The following is a 22,448-nucleotide window of genomic DNA, read 5'->3' as shown; positions in this document are numbered from 1 at the left end:
TCTTGGCGGCCGAGGGAGAACCGTAGGTGAGGGCGGTCGTCATGACGATCCCAAGCCGAAAACGGCACTTCTCGGGCGGACACGTGAGAACCGGATAAGACAGTGGGTCGCTGCGTGAGTCCGGCCGGAAAACGGCTTTCGAAAACGGCGCACAGCTCTCCAGCTCTTCATGAGTCTCTTCTGTGTGCTCTTGCTTACTTAAAAAATACTGCGCGCACGTTGAAAATCAGAGCGCCACTGCCACCCACTGAGTGGATGTGCAAGTACACTTTATTCTAGTACGGCAAGAAAAAAAAAGCATGTTCCCGAGGTCACACGCGCCACCTCTGGCATCGCTATTTGAGAAGTACTGAATTAACTAAACTATAGATAACCAGGTCGAGCCCCACACAAAAGCACATCTTAGATAGATAGCACTGTATAATATGCACTTTCCAATCTTTAAAACGGGTAAGAAGAGAAATATCTATGGCGGAAAACACTCAGGTGACTTGAAGTTCCGCTCTGAGACCCCCAATTTAGCCAACTTTCAAAATTGTCCGATATGCATGTGTGATACATCATTGGAAAGCTTAAAATCTCAATTTTCTGGGGGAAGAAAAATTTTGAGCAGGAGGGCATTTTAAAAAAAAATTTTTTTTTTAAACAGCAAAACCCTATCTGGAGGCGAGAGCACGCGAGAACAGAATTACTGACGCCATGACTTTAACGAGATATTAGCGCGTGCTTACTTTGTTTCAATCCAAATACTCCACGTAGCATGTATCACTGAGTGTCAAGACACAGCTGTGAATGGCCACAGCTGGATTTTTTGGGATTTTATGGGTGAAACGTGGTAATATAACAAGGGTCGCGATGCAGAAATCGCAGACATTAAGGAATGGTCAAGTTTTTGATATATTTACCCTTTTAAACGTTTTTTTTTTTTTCAACTTTTTTTGTTTGGATCAATTATTTATCATCTAACATATTGAGAAAATGCAACAGCAACAAAAAAAATACAATTAAGCGATAGTTATGAGGTAAATATCTGTGACTTTTTTTACAGACGCCATTTTTTTCATTGTGACATAATTTGTTTAAAAGTTTAAAATATGTGAGTGAATAATTTTTTTTTTTTTAAGTGTTTTTTTTTTTTTTTTTTTTTTTTTTTAAACGACATATGAGACATCAATGAATGATTCTAAGCCAAAAATGACACATTTTGAATAATGAATATAATTAATTACCTTCAATTTATGGCTGGGTTGAAACAAACGCGGTTGCGTGACGTCTGTAAACGGGGGTTTTCAGGGTAAAACAGACAAATTAAAAATAGTTCGGGGGCTTCATGTGCCATGAATATGCTATGGCAGCATATAGACATATTGTTCTATTAAACACAACAGTTGTTTCGCCTTAAAATACAGTAGTTTCTCTTAAAGAGGAGTGCAAGAGCAGAAACTGCTTTTTCAGCCTTGTCTGTGTTTTCTGCCATATGCTTACCTGCGATGAGGGGACATGGGAACATCCTGATCAATGTAGCTATGAGGTGAGTAGTGTCCCGGTGGGGTCGGGGTTCTGCTGGACAAAGAACTATTTCTGTAGTCTGAAGGAGAGAACTCCTGTGAAGGAAAGGCAAGAAGCATTAAAATGAGTGAGACCACAGCAGCTGAAATAAATGAATTCATAAATAAAGAAACCTTAAAAGGACAAAAATAACAGTTAACATGGCCGAATAAAAACAAATGAAATGTATTCTTTATAAGGGGTATACTGTAAATACTTCATTAGCTTAGATAAAACAGTGTAAAGAACTATTCCAGCTGGCCAGACACCGCCGGTGCCCTTTGACTCACACCCTGCATTCTTTCCTACCCGGCTTAAACATTCATAGCAACCTAGAAGTCGGCATTTATTTTGCTTACACTATATATTACAGTTTTACTTGGGTATTATTATGATACATATGATTGTTTGGCAACAGATTATCAGCATTCAGCACCAACTGAATTAAATTTCTTGGAAAAGGTATCTTACACGGTACATACTGTATGTAGGTCCAAGATTTAAGGTTTAAGTCACAATCAATCACAAAAGGTCTAAACAATTGCCCCTGTCACGAGTTTATACAGTAATTTATAATTTTCTACAGATATAATTGAATTTGGGGTGTTTTTTTCTATATGCAACTTGGACAGAAGAGGGCGCCACATACCCAATAGAGACAAAAGACACCCATAAACCATCATGCGTGGAGGTGCAAATTATTGGTTTATTGTTGCTGTTCCAAGCAGAAACCAAACACGCTGGGTCACAGCATGAGCAAAGGTTGACTGACTTAGCTATAATTATGTCATAACAGTTTATGAGTGAATTGCCTGTCAGTACACCTGAACCAAGTTTACACGGCACAAATTTCACTTTTACTCTCTGGTATCCCAACAATAAATTCTCAGTGTCAAACACAAAAACAACAGACCTCACTTGTGCACAATAAAGTGCCTATGACAGCAAAAAGCATGTTTATTACATATTCCACAGAATATTTTATGCTCCTGAAATGAAATGGACCGCTTGGATGTGTGTGGAAGCGATCGATATATTTATTCAATTTTTCTTAAGAGACTGGATTGAGGAAGAAGGCGAATGTGACGTCAGAGGACTAATCATCTTCACTAGTGCTGCAACGATTAATCGATTAACTCGATTATTCGATTAGAAAAAATATTTGAATTAAATTTTGTTGCTTCCAGTATTCGTTTAATTAAAGTGGCGTTGTATCAGTTTATTTTGAAAGTGTTTGCATGTAGTTTTATTGATTTGGGTGGCAACAATGAATATGATGTAACTCATTTCTCATGGCTGAAACCAGCTGATCCCTGTTAAGACCAACATTAGCCAAGTTTTTGTTTGAGCTAATGTTTTTTTAATGCATTCAGGATTTAGTTTATAGGTATATTTAACAGTTTTTTTGTGGGAATATGTGTCTGAACCATTTGTTAAGAGCATTGTAAAAGAAAAAAAAAAAAAAACTTTAGGGTTTCATAGCATTTAAGCTGGTGGACTTTCTGTGTAAGTTAGTCAATTGTTCTTTTGTTGTATATAGATCCTCATTTAAAAAAAAAAAAAAAATTATATCGTTTTAGGCCCAGCTCGGGTATTTTAATTTTTCATGTTCCTTATCCGATTACTCGATTATTCGAACTAACTAGTCCATCGATTAATCGACTTGTAAAATATTCGATATCTGGAGGCCTAATCTTCATTATACAGCCATTACTACAGTATGCAGACGGACTGCGGATTCAGCCAATTTTGTGGATTATTCGTTTATTTTTCGAAGCCTGATTAAATATTGGGCTCTGGGCAGCCACGCGCTCCGACGTCGGCCGGTTTGTCAACCGAGAAAGCGCCATTTTCGCAGTTCATTCCGCAGCTGCGTCCCCGGTGGCGAGCACTCTTCAGCAGGGGAACGATGAGCCGAAACTTGCTCGCTGCCGGGGCTGGCCGATCGGTGAAGGCCATCACCCCTGCCGCCGTGTGTGACATGAGTCGGGGTAGTTATGTGTGATGTTTTTGTTTTCGAAAGGCGAGGAAGAGACTTGCAAGAGCCGCTAAGTTTGGGTTAGCATGTAGCCTAGCGCTCACACTCCTCTTTTATTTACACTATTTCCTCAGTCTCCGGGTCCCCGCTAGAAAATGACAAGAGACGGACCAACTTCGGTGGCATAAATACTGTTCAGGAGGTTCAAGAAGTCGGCAGTTTTGACCATTATGCAATAATTTAGCCCTGTCGTACTGAATAAATGTATTTTTAAAATTTCATATTTAATTTACCACAAGACTCATTTGTCATGGCCATTCAATTATTTAGCAATCAGGAAAAATGCTAAGATACTAAAAATATCCTGTAAAAATATTGGAGAGAAAAAACAATCATGACATTTTACAGTCACTACTCCGCCGACGTCATCTCCCAGAAGGAGGCGCCAGAGCGCTATAATGACAAGCGGGGCTAAACGGCAGTTTAAAAGAATCATTTCTCGTCATTTTAGCTTCTCCAAATTGTTGTATATAGTCGAATCGTCAAAAAATAAGATTTTCCTTCCAACAAGAATGCTATTTAAGATTTTTTTAATGGTTTCACAGGCACTTTAAGACCAGTTACAAGAAGAAACTACAATGAATGCCATTCTAAACAAGTTTCCAGATCCTGAAGGAAACAAAACATTCATTTAAGATATGTGAAGAGCTGCAGAATGCAAAAAATAACTTCCCAGTATTACTCAATGAAGATTTTATCTCCTACTTCAAACACGGGACATTTAAAAAGGTTCAAGGTGAAATCCCTACATCCCATTTACAGTAAGGGACAAGTTCCATTTCCTGGCACAGATTCAAGATGGTGGCATGATTCAATGCCACCACATGCTTTCATTCTGACAACTCTTTCAACAATGTTTCTGTTTTCAATTGGTGTAATTTTCCTTTGTGAAAGGGCACAGAAGTGGTAAGCAGAGGTGGGTAGATTAGACAAAATTTTTACTCATGTAAGAGTAGCGTTACTTCAAAATAATATTACTTCAGTTAAAGTGGTCAACCAAAACATGTACTCAAGTAAAAAAAAAAAAGTATTTGGTGAAAAGAATAAGTAATGAGTAACATTGTGAATAACTAATTACATTTTTTTCTTTTTTTCCCAAACAAAGGTTTTTTTTTTTCTGAGCACATAGTTATCTATATGACCTGTTGTTACAATGATACTCTTCTATGACCCATTACATAACTACATTAGGCCAAGGGGGATGATTGAATTCTGACAAGAGAAAAAAAAAATACATAAATGAAGCATTATTCGTCCAAAGAGCATGAGTGCCCTCTGGTGGAGAAAACAGTTCCTATTTTGAATGGTGGAGAGTTCCTTCATAATTATGATTTTGAAATAAAAGATAATATCTATGTTTTTCGTGGTCAATCGGTGTCAAATAAAAACTGGGAGAGAGATTAAAATCCGCGCTTTCGAGTCACGTTGAGAACAGCTTTGTATGTCGAATACTTCATTTTTCATGGTGCTTTGAAGACGCTATGTGATTGTACAGGCTGGCGTGATCATAGAACGGCAAGCTTGTGTCTGATTGGTGTAATATAGTCATGTGATTATTGTTGCAACGTCTTATTGGTGAAATTGGTAGAGCTACTCTTGGCATCACTTGCAAAAATAAATTAATAAATATATAATGTAGAATAAAGAGGAAAAAGGTAACCACTCTTGTGTAGCCCAAAGTAGCGAAGTAAGACTAGCGTTTTTTTCTTAACAAATGTACTCAAGTAAAAGTAAGGCTTACTAAAACTATTCCTAGAAGTTCATTTTTCTCAAAAAGTTACTCAAGTAAATGTAACGGAGTACATGTAACGCGTTACTACCCACCTCTGGTGGAAAGTGCCATGAAGCTCTTACCAAAAACAATCATAGGGCCATCTCCCTAGTATTCGTCCAAGGATAATCTCAACTATATAACTGCAGGCTCATAAAATCCCTTATTCTATATGATCAGCGTACAATAATATAGAGGCACTCTTTGTCCTTTCCTGCTGTAAACCAATCTCAATGGTGTATATACCAGACATTCATACACGCATTAGGGATCCTGCCTGAAAGACCCAATAAGGCCACACTGTGGAGCAGATGAATCCTCACTAATGCAAACCAATCGCATATTACGTAACAGTCTGGCTACTCAATATGAATTTTCGTGTCTCCAACAGCAGCAATTTCACCCCCTCAGTAAAAATCCTAACAGTGATCTATGAGACTCAAGAGGAATGCAGCCTAGTACAGAAAAACAAAAAGGAGGAAGAAAAACAAACCAACGGCCTCTGAAGACTTTAATTGCAGTAAACATAGTACAGCTGGACAGTACTTTAGATTTGACCATAGCAAATCTGATTGAAAATCAATTCTTGTGTACCTAAGGGACCGTTTACATGGTGACAGGATGTGAGTGTCACATGCGCAGCGCATGCACAAGTCAAACGCGCATGTGCACCGTTTACGGCAGGCGACCGATGTGTCTTGAACCAGAAGTATAAGCGAAATTGTGTTGAACTGCTATTAAATTGTGCTTGCATGTATGAGATTATGAATATGTTTTCAAATAATATAAACAACTGAGTACACCCCTTACATGTATATCTTTTTATGGGAACACACTGAATATATGACTGTTACACAACTAAGAAGTAGTCAGTGTTCAGCTTATATAGCAGTGTAAATTTATTATTCCTTCAAAATAACTCCAAATATAGCCATCATTATTATTTAATTTTTTTATTTTTTAAATCCCTGAAACACATCACATACTGTACCTAAACTGCCGTAAAAAGGTCGCAAATCACCGCATGCACAGTTAGCTTGTGCATGTAATACGCATGTGCCACTCACATCCTGTTGGGTTGCGAGAGTGTCCACACGTTTTTTTTATTTTGCTCCAAAAGGCACAACAATGCGAACATAAAATATATTTGAATTAAAAATACAGGTAGTCCCCGGTTACGAATGAGTTTCGTTCCTAGGCTGGCGACTAGGGGTGCAACGGTTCAGTTAGCCCACGGTTCAGTTTGAACCTCGGTTTTGGGATCGCGGTTTCGGTTCGGTTTCGGTTTGCGTTTTGCTTTTTTTTTTTTTTTTTTTTTTAAACTGCCTTTATTTTGCTTTTAAAAAAAATGAAATAAACAGTTACGGTAAAATGTAAACATTTTCGACTGTTAAAATGCCTCTTAGCTCTTTGGCTAGTGTAGTGACTGACTACTGAAATACACAGTAGTAAAAAAGTTACTTGGCAAAGTAACTGGTGATACCTTTCGTGTTTTGGGTTTTTTTTTTCATTAAAAAACAAACAAACCCAAAAACATAGTAACCTTTGCTATGTTTGGAGGTCATTTAATGTTGTGAATCAACCGTTAAATTTGATAAAATTGCTCCCGTTTTTGCATTAGTTCCCTTCTGTCTACTTTCGACACGTGAAAATTTTAAAACTGTTTCATCCTTTAAAGATAGACTCAAGTCAAGATTTTGCCGATTTAGGAGTATTTTAGATAAAAAGTTGCTTAGGTTCACTCGTAAGGTTTACTAATGCTACCGAGTGTCATTTCGCATGTAGTTCTATATGCATGAGATATCTAGACGTATATTGTATGTTGTTGGCTAAGTCAGGTAATATTGAAGCCACCTAGCGTAGCATCGCGTTTGCTACAGCGTCTCAACAAACTCTTCCCTCTCCGAGTCTTTGACTTTTCTCGTGTCATTCAACCAACGCATTGTCTCGTTGCAGAAACGGTGACCAAATCCGAACGGATGAAAAAAAAAAAAGTAATGAACGAAAAACGTGCAGATTTTGAACGTAACGTATGGCGTACACATTTAAAAATGAGTGCTCAAATGAGGTATGAATTATAGTGGACCGTCACAGTTAGGAAGTAGCACTCAGTAGCACGGGACGTCCAACTTCCAACTATCAGTGGTCAGGGCGAAACTATGTGCTTTAGCGAAATCATCTTCGATGGCTTTGCGTGCCATTTCATAAATGTCGGGGATTACGTTGTTGGAGAAATATGTCCGCGAGGGAACAATGTAACGCGGGTCAAGCGTTGCAAATAAATTAACGAAGCCCGCCGTGTGTTCTCACTGGTGTCATCTTCGGGGTTGTCCTACCCTGAGAAACTGATATCTGTGGGTGATGCCGGCTGAGGTGCCGGAGTCATGTTATAAAAGTGTTGCCATTAGCATGTGGAACAAGCACTGAGCAATGCTTGCATTTTTTTTTTCTTCAATATTTTCTCTCCCTCCGCATTGTAGTCCACGGGGAAACCAAAATGTTGCCACACCGCAGATTTGAAAGAAGCCGGTGCCTCCTCAAAATTTGGTCTCTCCACTCCTCCGCTCGCCATAGCTATTTGTTTTCTTTCTTGTTTCACTTTCACACGTGACCTTCAGCTCTCACTGGAGCGGTTCGCAGCCGAGTAAGAAGCAGTCGGGATGAGAATCAGCACCTCTAAATCCGAGACTATGGTCCTCAGTCGGGAAAAGGTGGAATACCCTCTCCAGGTCAGGGATGAGGTCCTTCCTCAAGTGGAGGAGTTCAAGTATCTCGGGGTCTCTTTCACGAGTGACGGAAAAATGGAACGGGAGATCGGCAGGCGGATCGGTGGCGCATCTGCAGCGATGCAGACTCTGCATCGGTCCGTCGTGGTGAAGAGAGAGCTGAGCCGAAAGGCAAAGCTCTCTATTTATCGGTCGATTTACGTTCCTACCCTCACCTATGGTCACGAGCTGTGGGTCGTGACCGAAAGAACAAGATCCCAGATACAAGCTGCCGAAAGGAGTTTCCTCCGTAGGGTGTCTGGGCCCTCCCTTAGAGATAAGGTGAGAAGCTCGGTCATCCAGGAGGGGCTCGGAATAGAGCCGCTGCTCCTCCACATCGAGAGGAGTCAGATGAAGTGGCTCGGGCATCTGATTAGGATGCCTCCGGGGCGCCTCCCTGGTGAGGTGTTCCGGGCACGTCCCACAGGGAGGAGGCCACAGGGCCGACCTAGGACACGCTGGGGAGACCGTCTCCCGGCTGGCCTGGGAACGCCTTGGGATCCCCCAAGAAGCTGGCTGAAGTTGCTGGGAGTTTGAGCTTCCCTTCTGAAGCTGCTGCCCCTGCGACCCGATCGCAGATAAGCGGGAGAGGGTGGATGGGATGGGATGGGATGGAGTAAAAAAGTGTTGCTCTCTTCTTCAAGCCAAGTACAGTTCCACCAGACATTGTACAGTTGACTGTGATGGGTCATAAACGCATCACCAGTGGCAAATCTAATGGGAACATTAAACACTGTAACCAGTTCTTTTAATGTTCATGTGGGACAATGTATAAATCACATCTCTGTAGTCCAAAACTGATTTAGAATGCATTATATAAAGTACCTACTACAGTGTTGGGAGACAAGATTGGTGTAAACAATTTCTTTTAAAACCCTCAGTTTTATTTTTAGTTTCGCCTAATGTGTTTTAAAAGAAAACTTGTCATCACCCTTGATGCCCAGATACGAGCAGGAAGCTCTTCCAAAGGAGTCCCATAAACAGTAATCACAGACAGTATATTACTCTGATTTAAATCAACAGAGTTAAGTAAATATCGTGCGGCAGGGTAATACCATCTATCTTCACTTGCCACATTTGGTAAGGTTTCAAAACTATTATTTAGCTTTCTCCTAATCATAACCAAGTAATTATATTTGCGAACAATGAATTTTGGATACACTCGGAATGAACAAAGTTAAGTTGCTGCTAAGTGTGTGCCGTTTCAACTGTTCCAACTCACATATACCTGTATGTGACTCAAATTTAAAGATTAAAATTTGGCCATGTTCAACTAATAATTACCACGAAGATGAATCACCAACAATGATGTTTATAAGGTTATTTTAATAAGCATAATACAGTATGGTCTATAGTTTAATTTGAACGTTGTATGATTGGTTTATGCTCAGAAGCTAAACAAGTCTCTGATTATTGGCCAGATCAAGAAACAAAAACAGGAAACGGCAAACTCAAGTGAGAGCAGCTGTTTCAGATCAGGGCCAACAGAGATGCTAGGGATAATGCCAGTGGGGGGGGCCTTAGGTCTGGCTCCAAGCAAGCCACTCGGCATCATCATTACCACCCCACGGATTCAATTACAGGGCAAGAGCCAGCACATCACAGCACAGATGCTGTAGAAGTTTTATATTTGGGATAGTTGGCATTGCCATTACCAATTGCAAAATCTGTTCATCCACCGTCTTGCCACACAAAGTGAGTGATTAACAAGATGAAATATAGCAACTAAGCCAATACTACTACGACACTAATACTAGCAATGGCAATTATGCATCTAAAGTGTTTCTATTGAATGATTTTATTTGTTGGAGGTTTTGAACAAAAGACCAGAGGCTGGAATCAATCAACTAGTCATCCACTGTCTCTGATTGACCCCACCTTATAATTATGTCTTTGCGCGAGTGCATAACTTTGCCCACATTCTAAAACTGAGAACACAAACTACACCAAGAGTATTGGGTTATGTTACAAATGATTCCATGTGAATATTCATGTTCTATTTTTCCAGCCTCATATCAACTTAGTTTTAGTAGCGCATTGAGATTGATTGTTTTATTTAATCCATTTTGTATATTAATTTGTATAATTGGACACACAGTGATCCCTCGCTACTTCGCACTTTCAATCCATTGCGGATTTTTTTTCACTGGAAAAAATAAATAAATAAAGATGAGCTGTCCCGAGCTGATCGCATATTCTCACTCTCGCTCCCTCCTTCTCCCTGCTCTTTGTTCGTCAGACCATGCACTGGAGTTGCTTCTTAAAGTTAACGATGTTGACAGATGTTTGTGCCTGATCTTGCCAGAGTCACGCACTTCAAACGCGCCGCATGTGTCAATCATCATTTAATTTGTTAAACAGTTGCTGTGGCAACTCATTGTGTGTAAGTGAGCAATGGAGTGGAGTGAGTGGACTTATTCAACAAAGCATTTAATAAAGCCAAGTTTTTTTTCTGCTACAGTACTTTATTCTTGTTTAAAAATAATTCGGTGGGACAGTAAGATCTGTAAAACTTATCTTAATTATTACATTTGAAGTGCTTGAAACCATTTATTAAAATATACAGGGTTTTTTTTATACTTTGGGGAAAAACATGTCTTATATGTATCTTTTTTTTTTTCTTCTTTCTTTAGCCCGTCCTGTAAAGCTGTTTGACACGGAGAACGGAAGTCTAAGTGTCCGGTTGGTCTGAACAGTTTTAATGTTTCACATTGAAAATATGACTTACTCCCATTGTGATCATTCAACATATCTAGTTTATTATGACAAAGCAGTGAACAGGAAGGGGTTATGGGGGGACAGAAGAAAAGAAACACAAGAAAGAAAAGAGACACAAACAACAACAAGAAATACATTGAACGCCTACAGTAACTATTAATATGTTGGTGCTATCGTCAGCTAGATGTATTTCCGGTTGACACCATGTGGGGGGCCTGTTGACCCAGGAAAGAAGGGGAGGGGGTGAGGAAGTCTATATGCTATGTGATTGGGAGGGGTAGAGTGTACACAAATCAGCTCTGTGATTACTGTAGAACCCAGTAATCGTGTGAATCCCTTGTGAGTGTAAGCCCGTTGGCAACCGACCCTACACCGCCCCACTGCCAGTCCCGGCACCGGGACCCCCCACCCGAGTGTGCCCAATTACATCCAGCTGCACGCGAGCCCCGCCAAACTCGCGATAGCCACGCAGACGAGCGGAGACACCGCGCAGGCGCCAATCCAGAGCCACTACATCCACCCAGCCAGCCCGGGGTCTTATATGCATCTCTCTTCTGAATACATTATACAAAGACAAAAAAAAAAAAAAATTCATTGACCGCAAAAAATGAGTGATCACTGTACACGTACTTATATTGTGTGGAAAAACACCCCCCCACCCACAAACCCTGTGTGTGCATGTTTGTGTAATTTCCTTATACAGTGGTACCTCTACATACGAAGTTAATTCGTTCCAGGACCTTGTTTGTAAGTCGAAATGGTGGTATGTTGAGCAGGATTTTCCCATAAGAATACATTATAATACGATTCAACAGCCTGAAAACCTACACTAAACCCTTATTAAATACTGCCAGTACTATTACAAATGGCAGTTACACATAGCACAACAAATACATCATAAATAAGATTTGCGTGCTGTACCTGAACGCAACGTGTGGCTGATGTACCAGAGAGAGAAAGGTGCAGTGGAGATTTTACTTTGTTTTTTAATGTTTTGTGGTTGACATCAACTGCGGTGGACAGTAGGCGTGCTGTGTTGCACATTTTCTGAAATAAATGATAAAAACTTAATGAATCTGGCGATTTCTTTGGCGATGTTACCACAATAATAATAGTCACCTTAATTTATAAAGACTGGCGAACGGGGCACTAAAGAAGAAAAATAAACTTCTTGGAACCGAGTTCTCTCAAAAGAAAATCCGCCATGCGTCCCTCTCGCGGCAAAACAAAGAAACTTTGGCACTGTCATAAATCGACATATTTCAAGCATTTTGTTGGATGTAGAAACAAATGGCGAGTAAAATTTCACATCAGATGTCGAAAATATCGTGTGTCGAAGCGATCGTATGTCGAGGTACCACTGTAATATGTAAACACCATTTACATGAAAAAGTATTTTAATGATTAAACCTGGTGGAAAATCAAGGGAATTTTGGTATTCCACAAGTGTTTACCAACATCTTTCGAAACATCTTCGTCAACTCGTGTTGCTGCGTGAAGACCTAAACTAAAACTAGCGTGCGGCAAGGGTGCATACTGTCACCTTTATCATTTTTTCACATGGTAGGCTTTGTGATGAAGAAGGATAGAGTCAAAGAACAGAAGGGTATCAGATGGAGTGAACAACAAATACTGTCCAACCTGGTCTTTGATGTAGTGTTAGCAGAAACAAATGATGATCTCCAAGATCTTACATCAGAGTTGGAAGAAGCTGCTGGAAAAACTGGACTGCAAATCAGCTATGAAAAGACCAAGGCAATGCTGATAGTGGGAAGAAGCAACAACAACAACCTTATCAAAGTGAGACAGAGGTAAGTAGAAAATATTAAGTACTTGAGCAGTATAACAAAGCTGGTGATGTTGAAGTTGAGGTCAATTGTAGAATGTGAAAAGCATCTTCTATTTTCAGAGGAAAAGACAACTACTTCAGCACCAAAAAACACACCAATGAATTCTAATATTTTGCCCTCTGCCCTATACGCCAGTGAAACATTGAAAAGTGCAAAGTAATAAAGTGACTGTAGTGTAAGCCCTATCTGAGTCTTTCATAATTTACTCTGAATATATTTTCTTGGCTCAAGCACATACAGTAAGATTCATTAACATAGTCATGCTGGTACTAACCCCTCTCACTCTCAAATTGTTGGCAACATTCAAAGAGGATATTCCTGACCATGTGTAAAAGATTAAAGGCCAAATGAACGGTAGAGACAAAAGGAAGATGACCAATGTGTCATGAGTCGGTAATAGAATGCTATGGTATAAGGAATGTATTAAAAAAAAAAAAAAAAAAAAGGATAATTCAAAAATAGACTATGCACAGGAATTACCGATATAACAAATACAGTAAACACTTTTTTACTACCGATAAAAAAGGTTGTCAACATCAGGTATTCTGATGTTTTGTGCAAATTTGCATATTATTCATTCAAGCATGTAAGAAATTGTCAATAACTATACGTATAATAGGTTTTCCAAAACAGTGGTGAGAATAAAATTCTGAATTAATGCCGGTGTATGTTACACCTGTGATTGGCCTTGTAATTTTATTATTTATTAACAAACTTTTATGGTATATATATACTGCTCATTTTACCTTTCTGGACGCTCTCACCATATACAACTCGAGTCCGTTAAATCTACTCCCTCCCCCGTTACCATTGGTATGCCTCAGGGCTCTGTCCTCTGGCCCCTACTCTCCATTATCTACCTCCTTCTTATTTGCAACATTTTCCGTAAATTCACAAAAATCCACTTTCACTGTTACACCAATGACAACTAGCTCTACTTCACTTCTGAACCCTCTTCCTCTGTCCCGCCTACCTTCCTGACTGACTAACACTGATATAAAAAAAAACCCAATTTCCTCAAACTCAATAGCAGTAAAACCGAGGTGCCCCTCATCGGCTCCAAATCCACCATATCCAAAAACCATAGCCATCCCCTCGCCATCGACAACTCCACTGTTTCACCCTCCTCCCAAGTCAAGAGCCTGGGTGCCATCCTGGACAGTACATTTTCTTTCCAATCACACATCAATAACATTAACCGGATTGCCCACTTCCACCTACGCACAGTCAATTGCCTCCACCCATCCCAAACCCCACATTCTGCTGCCATCCTGGTTCACAGTCTTGTCACTTCCCGCCTGGAGTACTGCAACTCTCTCCTCTCCAACAGGTCCAAAATTCATCCACCACATCACTCCAGTTCTCCGTCAGCTCCATTGGCTCCCGGTCGACCTTAACATCCAGTTCAAAGTTCCTCCTCACATTCAAGGCCATCGACAACCTCACCCCATCATACCTGTCCGACCTCCTCCATGCTACAATTCCCTCCTGTGCCCTCAGACCCTCCTCCTCCATACACCGGTCCGTCCCTCCCGCTCGCCTTAGCACCATGGGTAGCAGAGCATTCAACCACTCGGCTCACTACCACCCGACCTCAAGAACAACTCCTCACTACACCTTTTTCAGTCCATACTCAAAACTAAGAGTGTGACAATATCTCGATACAGCGATATATCGCGATATTTTGCAACCCGATGGGTTATCGATATGCTCCCGCCAAGAATCGATACTTTTATTTAACATATTGGCCATACAATGGCGTATGGATGCTGTAAACTGCTCAATGTTTGTTGAGCAATTCCTTGGCGGTCCACTAGGGGCGCTCGGGAGTGGCGGTGAGGGTAAAGTGCGCACAAGTTGTCTAGAGAAGAAGAGAAGCTCCAAGTGGGTTGAAAAAATCAAAAAGCTCCGTGAGAACGGTGGAGGGAAAAAATGAGAAAAATATTGCTACAAATCACACATGGGGACACACTTTAGATTTTACACCAACAAGAAAGGAAGCAAGGTGAACAAGGACTTTGCTGTATGCAAGAATTGTCTAAGAAAAATAAGTTTCACTGGGAGCTGGTGACGTAGTGGACACTGGAGTTTGTGAGCTTTGCTTTCATCACTTGAGGTAAGAAAGTTTTGCAATGTAATTGACTATTTAATTTACATGTATTATTTTGATGACATTTGGTGTTGAATGATATAAGATAAACCAGGACCCTAAACTGGATGAAAATGAATATCGAACAAGCCCACATGAATTTACAAATTTATTTGAGAACCAATTTCCATCTAGTTTACTACACAAACTGTTATTACTGTCATTTTGATACAATAAGCTATTAAACCGTTTGAATAGGTTCCAAGATATATAAAGTGATGTGCATGATAATTAAAGTAGCCTACATATTAAAAATAGGTAATTATTGAATTTTTAATTTCTATACATTCAATTCATATTTTTTTTAATTCAATACTTCCAACACACAAAAAAAATCAGGATTTCAACTCAAACGCTATGAAGTAGCTAATATTTTTTGTTTTATTTTGTTGTTTTTAAGGTGAGGAAGACCGTGACTGAGCAAGTCTGACATCTTAATTGCTGAAGCAGATAGCGGAAGTGCTCAAACCAAGCAACAAAGTTCATATACGAAGAAAAGACCCACCAATTTTATCATTGCCCCACTCCAAGCTCAACTGCTGACACCTACGGCACTTTTTATTTATTTTTTTATCTCTCCAAGCGATATCAGTGGTCGTGGTTGGTTTCCTCTATATGTGCAGGGGCACAATTTGCAGTAGATTTATATTTTACAGCAATGTTGCACAGAAAAGGTGTCACTGTTTAATAAATGACTTAAACAGTATTTTTTTCTATTTTCAAATATCTTTTTTTCGTTTCAACAGTTGTATCGTAGAATTTCATGTATCCAATTTCTGACCAATACATCGATAATCGCTGTATCGTGATATAATCGTTATCGTGAGCCTTGTATCGCGAATCGTATCGTATCGTGAGGTGCCCTGAGGTTCCCACTCCTGCTCAAAACTCACCTGTTCAGACTCGCTTATCCACAATAATCCCCATCTCTTTGCGTTTTCATTTTCTCCCACCTATTTTTATCTATTGCTATTTTTATTGTTTTTACATCTCTTTAGCACCGCAAATTTTGGACTATAAGGCACACCTGACTATAAGCAGCACCCACCAATTTTGACACCAAAATGGCATTTGTTCATACATAAGCCGCATTGCACTATAAACCGCAGTTGTCCTCACTGGATTATGGGATATTTTCACCAAAAGATATTAACCGGTAAAACTTTATTTGACAGTGGCATCAAAAAACTTTCTAAAACCAAATGAACCACCATGAAGCTTTGAACCAATTGGCTGCAAAGCTTCATTGGTTCAAGAAGCTTCATTTGGCCATCACTGCTCCCTTTGGGGAGACAGTCAACCTCTGCTGCCACCCGCTGTTAACACTGTTGTCATCCAACATGCCTCCTAGCATGCATTGCAGCACTACAGATGTAAATAATAATCAAAATTCATGTTCCGTGCTAATTCTAATTGCCATTTCTTCAGTTGCTGTTCCAGTTGCTTCATTAATTGCTAGCTATGGTATTTGGTAACACTTTATTTGACAGTGGTGCCATAAAACTGTCATAGGACCATCATAATTATGACATGACACTGCCATGAGCATTAATGAATGCTTATGACACATGTCATTTTGTGTCATCCTGCAAATTACCTCACTTTTGAATGGATGTAAAATATCAGAGCTGGACATAATGATGTCGATGATGTCATGTCATAATTATGACGGCCTTATTGCAGTCTTATGACGCCGCCGTCAAATAATCTATTAACGTAAATAAATCAACAAATAAGCCACATTGGACTAAATGCCACAGGATTCAAAATATGGGAAAAAAGTAGCGGTTTATACTCCGAAAATTACAGTATTTTAAATCTGCCTTAAACATTCTATATCATTTATACTGTTTTTCCAATCTTGAATTTGTTTAAATGTTCTTTAAAAATGATTGTACGACGACCTTCAGTGCCAGAAAGTCGCCTTCAAATAAAATGTATTATCGTTATCATCATTATTATTATTATTAAAAAAAAAAAAAGAAAGATTTAAATTAGGGCTGTCAAAATTATCACTTAACGGGCTGTAATTAATTTTTTTTAATTAATCACGTTAAAATATTTGACGCATTTAATGCACATGCCCCGCTCAAACAGATTAAAATGACAGCACAGTGTAATGTCCACTTGTTACTCGTGTTTTTCGGTGTTTTGCCGCCCTCTGCTGGCACTTTGGCGCGACTGATTTTATGGGTTTCAGCACCACATGAGCATTGTGTAATTATTGACAACAATGGCGAGCTACTAATTTATTTTTTGATTGAAAATTTTACAAATTTTATTAAAACGAAAACATTAAGAGGGGTTTTAATATAAAATTTTTATAACTTGTACTAACATTTATCTTTTAAGAACTACAAGTCTTTCTATCCATGGATCGCATTAACAGAATGTTAATAATGTTAATGCCATCTTGTTGATTTATTGTTATAATAAACAAATACAGTACTTATGTACCATATGTTGAATATATATATCCGTCTTGTGTCTTATCTTTCCATTCCAACAATAATTTACAGAAAAATATGTCATATTATTTTATAGATGGTTTGAATTGCGATTAATTACGATTAATTAATTTTTAAGCTGTAATTAACTCGACTTAAAAATTTAATCGTTTGACAGCCTTATTTAAATGAACGGTAGATGGAAAAAATGATTCTCAAAATTGGTGAAATACTGAAAGTTGGAAGACATGACATGCCTTACAGTAGGAACAAAATGATTTTCAAATGTAGTAACAAACAAGAAACAATGTGGTAGGTCTGTGGGTTTCCAAAGAGGCATAATGACGTGTGAGAATACAGGCAACAATTTCAAGAGGAATTGTCTGAAAGCAAATCACAAAGACTGGCATGCATTAAAATTAAACAGTCCCATTTGATCAAAGTCAGAAACAATTATGATAAAATTTACCACACTTTCAGCCATGGTGGCATTTAGCAAAGCAGGCCAAGTCGTGTACCACTGACAGGTTGGCACAAACACACTGAAGTTATACATTTAATTCCTGTAACAACATTTGGAATGGTGACACACACACACAGCTTAACCACCTTCATGAACAGCAACAGCTTGTAAAGGCTCATCTCTTCTAGCCAACACTCACACATAAACCTCGCATGGGCCCTCCTATGAGCGTGTCGGGGCTGCACAGCAGGGGGGGAATCGAAAGTGGCCAAATTTGCATTCCCACTCCAAGGGAAAGAAAAAGAGGCACTCTGATCAATCGGTAGGGACAAGAGGGATCCATGCTGTCTGCAAAAGGCCACAATAGCACTGGTGCTTAAAGGCTACAAGTCTATGTGAAAAGGCCTTACACAGCCCAGTCACAGGGCACACTGTACAGAGGAAGAAAACATCCTTTCAAAATGTGGCTACTGCCAACTCTACTCCTGACACTAGCTACAATTATGCAGCACTATACTGCCAACGCAGCAGCCTCACTGTAGTCAAATTATAACTAGGGTTGTAACTGTACATGTGTCAGTACAGAGTTATATTATCTTTACTCATTGGGTAAAGAGACATGGAGTATAACCACCTCATGCCATAGTCTAGCCACAATGAATGCTTCCTGGAAAAACAAAAAAGTACTTCCATAATAAATGGACGGACACTTTAAGAAAATGCCTCCATAGCTCACAATAGGCACTCTGAGTTTTTGATCAGAGCTCATAAAAAACATTAATGAATCACATCTATACGCATAAGTAATAGTCCAGACAAGTAGATGTAAATACAGGATTCTTAAAGGAAAAAGAAATGCATTAGAAAGTAAGTGCTAACGTTTCTTGGGCCCAAAGAGCACTTCTTCACTTCAACAGCATCTTGACTTTGCAATTTGGTGTCATGTATTAAATGCAGTTTGTTTCCCCCCTGAGTTTCCACAACATCGCACAACCAGCCCCCTCTTCAGAAACTTGCCACACAAGGACAAGCCTTGTAATACATAGGGAAACCAGCACCAGTCGTACACAGCCTGGATCGTCACAGCCTCTATTGTACACAGCATTTTCTCAGGATATTCAACTCTCTGGAAAACGGGGGATCCAATTGCGCACATCCCACTTTGCTTACTGAGGGATCCAAAAGAAGTGTGGAAAAGCCTTTTAAACACTTTTCAGAAAGGCCGATAACCTGATATAGTAGTTCTCTTCACCTCTAGGTCAGGACAGAGGTCCTTGTCATGGAGCCTCCACAGCTCACATTGACTGAGCTGCAGTGTTCCTGCCAGCCCAAGCAGCATAATGTAGACGGCAGCCAAGGCAGGCCTCTTCCCAGCCAGCTCCCCATGGGGCGCTCTGAAAGAATTCAACTCACTAATCACAGCAGTGCAGTAGGACGCTAATCATTTTAAAACCTCAGTTGACAACCTTCATGGACAAGGGTCAGCCAAAACTCATAACTCATCCACCAGGCCAACTGATAGTACACACTGAAGCGGTCAAGTGTAGATGTCAGTCAGAAATAACATTTCATATCAGCTTACAGGGAAACGTGAAAAAAGGCAGTTTACTACGCAAGGCAAAATCTCAAATTGCAGTTCAGTAAATAATAATAATTTTTAAAAAAATCAACTGTAACATACTGGTCGATTTACAAAAGAAATGAACTACAGATGCCCATCATGCTATTGTAATTCTTTTCAACCTGGGTTAAAAGAGGGAAGTGATAATTTGGTAAAATAAACGACAATGGAAAACAAGAACTTTCATGGAGCTATAAATATCACAAACATGTACTGTACAGTACATGCCTAAAGTGCTTACTGCAAACACACATTTCAAGACCGTGTGATCAAGCCACCATCTCCTACTTTCCACTTCCGATAACATATTGCTCAAAAAAAAAAAAAAAAAAAAAGAAATCTGGAATCCAAGTTTCCCCCTCAGCCTCTGTATCTAACTGTTATCTAGCCTAGTGCCAGTTGTGGTGCATTGAAAGTTGGTGGGTGGATAAACAATACTAGCCTGATATAGAATTGTTGAAGGTTAAATTATGGTATCTAGTAAATTGCTTCACTACAGTGCTCATGTTAGCTTTGACATATGTAGAGAATTGTTGGTACCCCTCTGTTAACGAAGGACAATCCACAACTGTCACTTAAAGGAATCCACGGATAGAAAGACTTACCGTATTTTTCGGACTATACGTTGCACCTGAGTATAGGTCGCAACAGCCAAAAAATGCACAATGAAAAGGAAAAAAACGTAAGTCGCACCAGAGTATAAGTCGCATTTTTGGGGGGAAATTTATTTGATAGAATCCAGCACCAAGAACAGACATGTCATCTTGAAAGGCAATTTAAAATACAATAGGAAACAACAGCCTGCATAGGTGTACGATAATCGGGCCTAAAAAATCCAGCCGGGTATTAAAACCCGACGCGGTCCGAGCCCGATCATTTAACTTCATTTGCTTGCCTGAGCCCGAAAAAACCCAAAATGTTATGTTTTAGTTGTAGACACGAGCCCCAAAAAACACAAAATTTTATGTTTTATTTGCGGGGACTCAACAGAAGGAGGAAATGCAGGGATGCGATGCGTGGTTGCGTTTTGTGAGATCACGTTTGTGACGATGCCGGTGCATATAATGGCAACAAATTAAAGCCTGTCTTTTGTAACAAATTCTCCCAGTTAAACAAGACTATAAGATGGATATTCAATAAACATTTATATCTTTTATATTTGCGTGTCTGTTCTAACAGGCGGATGGTGGATTTGACATTTATTTTAATTTCCTTGAGTTGGCAGAAAAAAACGCAAGTTTTCTCAATGTTGAAATAGTCTACATATTGTTATGATTATAAATGCATTTACACAATGAAATAACGCCGGAAAAGTTTGTTAAATATATTTCTCGTATGAGACCAAAGCGTTTCCGTATAGCACCTTCAACCAGGGCCGGCCCAGCCTATACGCAGACTATGCAGCTGGTTAGGCCCCTGACCACTTGGGGGCCCCCAATCTGGCATTTTTTTTTTTTTTTTTTTTTTAACTACAGTTTGCTTTATTTGACTTTTATGAGTTTTGATACTTGATTACAAGCTTAAAAAATAAAAGTTCTTCCTTAACTTCTTTCTTTCCTCTTTTAGAAAAAGGTTTGGCGCTATCTACTGTAAGTACTGACAATCATTTGGGGTGAGAAGTTTTAAGTATACAGTGCAACAAAATTTGATTAATATACAAAATCTGGACGTATGGGTTGGATTGCATGTATGGGTTTCACAGTATACTGTGACGAAATGGTGGGCCAAAAATACGGGCCCCTTTGCATTATTTTGCTTAGGGCCCCCAAATGGCCTGGGCCGGCCCTGCCTTCAACAATCAATTTGAATCCTTTCCATATCACACTCCTAATGCAGTTGTTTGCTTTTCAATTCCCCTGTCTTTAGTTTGTTTTTTCAATTCAATTCAATTTTATTTGTATAGCCCCATATCACAACAAGGTTGTCTCAGAGGGCTTTGCTGAGTCAATATGATACACATTTTCACTCCTATAGCTGCTCCATATCGAAAAAGAAATACCAGAATGCTCGCGGAAAGGCCAGGGCGCGTGAGAAGATTGAAAAGAGAGCCACTGCATTCACGTGCGCAGGCATGCACAGCGCCTTCTCCATTTTATCTAAATTTTTTATTTAACATCCATACATTGTTTTAGTATAAATATATGAATATATATTGATTTAAAAAAAAAAAAAAACTTATCACACATAAGTCGTTCCAGAGTATAAGACACACCCTCTGCCAAACTATGAAAAAAAACTGCGACTTATAGTCTGAAAAATACTGTATAGTTCTTACAAGGTAAATGTTATTATGAGTTAAAATAATTTGATATTGAAAACCCTCTTGATGTTTTCCTTTTTTCTAAGTAGTAGGTAGCCATTGCTGTTGACGTCACAGGGAGTAGGACAAAACCGGTGTTCTGCCAAAATGTGCTACACCGGCGAAACGTCCAACAAGAGGCGAATTTGACACCCAAAGTACTACTGTGCACTTTCAGCATGTTTTGTTTAGCTGCATACAGACAGAACATACTAAAGATACCTTAAGAAATGACTCAAACTTACTAATATTAAATAAGGGTGGTTTAAATATGCTACGTGGCGTGACTAATATGGTCAACAGATATCCAATCTGCTTTAAAGCTACCACAAGAAAAAACAATGCTTAAAAGTATGAGAGGGAAATACATGCAAAAAGTATTTTCAGCCAATGAAAAAGTAATAAAAGACTCAATAAAAACACAAATAGTAAGTATTCGCCGCTTTTAACCGCTGTGCGCATGTGTTGGACGTCTCGCCGCGTAGAGGGAATTGCAGAGCACCGGTAGTGTTTGTCTAGTGACAATCTACGTCATCACCCCGAGCGTTCATTGCATGCATAAAATATGGGGCCCTCCAAAAGGTCAAAACCTGTACTCAATATTATAGATTTTTATATCAATGGCAATGTGTTTCTGATAACATATTTTAGTATAAGAGAACAAATGTGGCTTATTAGACCCTTCAAGTCTTTTAAGTCCGAGGTTCCCTTTAAATTGCTTGGATCTTAATAAAGTGAGAAACAAACACAAATGTCTTAGTTAAACAATCAAAATAAGC

General features: G+C 39.3%; 1 protein-coding gene across 1 annotated transcript in view; it reads right to left on the bottom strand.

Annotated features, from left to right (window-relative positions):
* Positions 1-22,448, bottom strand: part of pdlim2 (PDZ and LIM domain 2 (mystique)) — a 72,288-nt gene that overhangs the window by 13,757 nt on the left and 36,083 nt on the right. The window contains exon 7 of the mRNA XM_057831363.1: positions 1,486-1,604. Within this exon, the coding sequence (XP_057687346.1) occupies positions 1,486-1,604 (119 nt within the window). The remainder of the gene's footprint in view (positions 1-1,485; positions 1,605-22,448) is intronic.

Source organism: Corythoichthys intestinalis, chromosome 3, assembly GCF_030265065.1.
Source record: "Corythoichthys intestinalis isolate RoL2023-P3 chromosome 3, ASM3026506v1, whole genome shotgun sequence".
Lineage (NCBI taxonomy): Eukaryota > Metazoa > Chordata > Actinopteri > Syngnathiformes > Syngnathidae > Corythoichthys > Corythoichthys intestinalis.
The sequence above is the reverse complement of the archived record's forward strand: the minus strand, read 5'-3'. Positions and strand labels throughout refer to the sequence as shown.